Source organism: Protobothrops mucrosquamatus, unplaced genomic scaffold (assembly GCF_001527695.2).
Source record: "Protobothrops mucrosquamatus isolate PMUCROS unplaced genomic scaffold, P.Mucros_1.0 scaffold468, whole genome shotgun sequence".
NCBI lineage: Eukaryota > Metazoa > Chordata > Lepidosauria > Squamata > Viperidae > Protobothrops > Protobothrops mucrosquamatus.
This window is the reverse complement of record NW_015386789.1, coordinates 545,756-549,474: the sequence shown is the minus strand read 5'-3', so window position 1 is coordinate 549,474 and position 3,719 is coordinate 545,756. Positions and strand designations below refer to the sequence as shown.

General features: G+C 37.0%; 1 protein-coding gene across 1 annotated transcript in view; it reads left to right on the top strand.

Annotated features, from left to right (window-relative positions):
* Positions 1–2,139, top strand: part of HNRNPR (heterogeneous nuclear ribonucleoprotein R) — a 33,118-nt gene extending 30,979 nt beyond the window's left edge. The window contains exons 10-11 of the mRNA XM_015816581.1: positions 245–366; positions 867–2,139. Of these exons, the coding sequence (XP_015672067.1) occupies positions 245–366; positions 867–1,476 (732 nt within the window). The 3' untranslated portion in view covers positions 1,477–2,139. The remainder of the gene's footprint in view (positions 1–244; positions 367–866) is intronic.
* Positions 2,140–3,719: the final 1,580 nt, after the last annotated feature.

The following is a 3,719-nucleotide window of genomic DNA, read 5'->3' as shown; positions in this document are numbered from 1 at the left end:
GCAAGAATTGCAGACTTTCCTGTTGCATTGTTTCTTACAAGGGCCCGCGTACTGCATTTTCCTCCCAGGGAAGGTTTGCCGTCTTATTCTGAAACAAAGAGCCAAAATGAGAAATGCAGTATGTACAAGTTGGGATTGTGTAGGTTGGAAAATATTTGGACTTGGGAACTGAAAGATGGGAAACGCTGAAGGGACATTACGCTCCCAAATACAATTTAAATGTATTTTTTTCCTTTCAAAACAGGCCATGAATGAAATGAACGGAAAAGAAATAGAGGGGGAAGAAATTGAAATAGTGTTAGCCAAGCCTCCAGATAAGAAAAGAAAAGAACGCCAAGCTGCCAGACAAGCCTCTAGAAGCACTGCGTAAGTGTTAAAACTTCAGTAAACTGAAATGTAGCAGTAAAGGCACAGGTTATTATCCTTTCCTCCAGATGGAACAAGTTAATTTGCTCAGTCCCAGCTTCTAAAATTTACTCCAACGTAGCAAGGCTGGAGAATGGTACAAGCTAAGGTATAATAATTGGTGTACGTCAATGCCAACAAGAAAAAAATATCCACATTTAACTGCTCCTCACATGGGCTGGGGGTGGAGGCCAATTTTGTCAGATGGCTTAGAGCTGCAGCTGTAGCCATCCATCAGTATGTTTAAAAGCAATCACACCCATAGCAAATCTAGTGTGATCTTCCTGGGGCGTTCAGTGAAGAAAGCAGTAGGCCAGGATCCCTTTCCTCTGTCCTCATCTGCTTTTAAATCTGAAAGGTTATTCTCTTTCTAAACTGGATTCTTTAAATTGAAAAAGACATGAGACAGATGTTGAAAAACACACAATAAATATGTTATTATTTTTCCCCCTCCTCACTAGGTATGAAGACTATTATTACTATCCTCCACCTCGTATGCCACCTCCTATTAGAGGCCGAGGTCGTGGAGGGAGAGGCGGCTATGGCTATCCCCCAGATTACTATGGCTATGAAGATTATTACGATGATTATTATGGCTATGACTATCATGACTACCGTGGTGGCTACGAAGATCCTTACTATGGCTATGATGATGGCTATGCTATAAGAGGAAGAGGAGGAGGAAGGGGTGGGCGAGGCGCACCTCCACCACCTAGGGGGCGGGGAGCACCACCACCAAGAGGTAGAGCTGGCTATTCCCAGAGGGGGGCACCCATGGGACCACCAAGAGGAGCCAGGGGTGGGAGAGGGGGCCCTGCTCAGCAGCAGAGAGGACGTGGTGCTCGTGGAGCCAGGGGCAATCGTGGGGGCAACGTGGGAGGCAAGAGAAAAGCGGATGGGTACAACCAGCCTGATTCCAAGCGCCGTCAGACCAACAACCAGCAGAACTGGGGCTCCCAGCCTATCGCTCAGCAGCCACTTCAGCAAGGTGGAGACTATGCCGGTAACTATGGTTACAATAATGACAACCAGGAATTTTATCAGGATACATATGGGCAGCAGTGGAAGTAAGATCAATAAGGAGGGCATGGGAATATTGACAAGATAAGAATTTGGCTATAGTTCTACATCCTTCCAAAAATTGGCTTATTGCTTCATCCTTCAATAGTGATTGGCTGCCATGTGTATTGGGCTGAAGAATCACTCTTATGTATATATTCAAGTCTTTTTTTCCTCCTTTTCTCATAAATGCACTTGGACATTACTGAGCTTGCAGATTTCCCAAACATAGTTTGGGGATACGATGCTTTTTATCGTTTTAGGCTTCATTTTAGCAGTTTATCAGCAAGGATGGGCAACACTGTTAAATCATGATTTTGCAAACCTTCTGTTTTTGGACAGTTTCTTTTCTTTCTTTTTCCCTTTTTCCTTTTTGGATTTGGGATAGATTACATAGGCTTCTGCTGTACATAAAGTAAAGCTAGTACTTTGTCTCCGTAGTTTTAAGGAATTTTAAAAAAATAAGTTTTCTTGTATTGAAAATAACATGATTGTATGTTTTGCATTCCTAGAAGTAGGTTAACTGTGTTTTTAAATTGTTATGACTTCACACCTTTTTGAAAATCTGCCCTACAAATTTGTTTGGCCTAAACGTCAAATCCGTGGCAATTTGTTCCTTGATGTGATTGTATTTCCAATTTCTTGTTCATGTAAGATTTCAATAAAACTCAAAAACCTATTCAAAACATTACCTATTTCAAATTCCATTGTGTCCTAAAAGATTATTTTATTGGTAATCCTTGCAAGAAACATTAAAAAAAACTGCCTATGTGAGTGATCAAATTCATGAAAAATTCTTGCAATTTCCAACATCTGGCATTGGTGGCATGTGAGTCAGTGCTAGGTCCAGTAAAATCAAATTGAAATATATTAATTGGTACTGTAATCTGGTTGCAATTAACAGTGAATTGGTTGCTTTCTTAACAGCTTTAAATACATCTGAAAACTTGCATTTAAGCCCTTTTTCAGTCAGTTGCGAAAGATATATGTGTATGAAGACAGTCCATAAATTTAACCTATCTCGCATTATTCTTGTGGATCATATCCAAAAACTCCAGCACAATTGGATAATTCTCAACTGTAAAACAACAATAACATGTTCAGTTTTACCTTAAAAGAGACAGATTCAAACAAAGATATGAGATTGGTTGTAAATTTTTAAACAAATGTAAAATTTTGATGCTAAAGATAATAATATTAAAAAACATTAGATTTTATATCTTGTTGAATGATTTCAAATGCAAATTTCCATTAATTTGGGATATTGCTAGTTTTTTTCTACTTAGGCTATTCCATTCATTTTTTTCTGTGAACCATTTTGTATTGATTTTTAACATGTTGATTCTCATCTCATGCTTGTTTCATCTGTTGTCTCTGCACTTTTCTAAGTTGCTGTAATGTGCATTTGGGATTTTTGGGGGGGAAAATCAAACATTTGAAATTTATAAGATTGGCCACCTGAATTTTCTTAAATAACCCCTTATTTATGGATTTGCATTTGATTATATCATAGGGAAAATAATAAGTAATTGGATAAGAAGTCTTTGTCTGACCCTCTTTCAGGCTTTTTCTGTTAGGAAAAATTGGTTTTCTTCCTACATTTTATTGAGGGTCAAGAAGATAATTCCTTGGGTTTGTAATTAATTCATTGACTTGAGAGAAGAAAATGTTTTTGAAAGATATTTTTTGAAAGCCAGTTAGAGTGGGGAGGCTTTTTTTTTTTTTTTTACAAAAAAACCCAAAACCCTAAATCTAAACCATGTTTTTTCTAATAGAAACTGACCAATATTATGATCAAATGAAATATTGTGGCTGCTAGTCCTATTATAGATGCATTTATTTTTGTCTGAATAAAGTTACAGTATGTATATTCTGAGGCTTATTTGGCTTCATGGCTGGCTTTTAAAGTCTTTTTTAAAATGGTTTATCAATTGTTTATCAGTCAGCCATTTCCCCACCCCCATTGAATGGTATGCTGATTAATGATACAAACTTTGAGCTTTAAATATATGCCTCAGTGAAAAAAGACATTAGAAGTTTTTTAATTTTTATTATGGATCATAAAGACTTTCTAGAAAAATAAGCAGCAGTTTTGTATTGATACAAAATATCTGAGTCAGAATTTAGAAAAAAATTGGACTTTTAATACACACATATTGTTCTGTAATGAGAAATCTTGTGATGTGTTGGTTATTCTTACCAAAATGCTAAGTTGTAAAAATCCTCAAAGCAAATGCAATTTTCTGTACTGTATT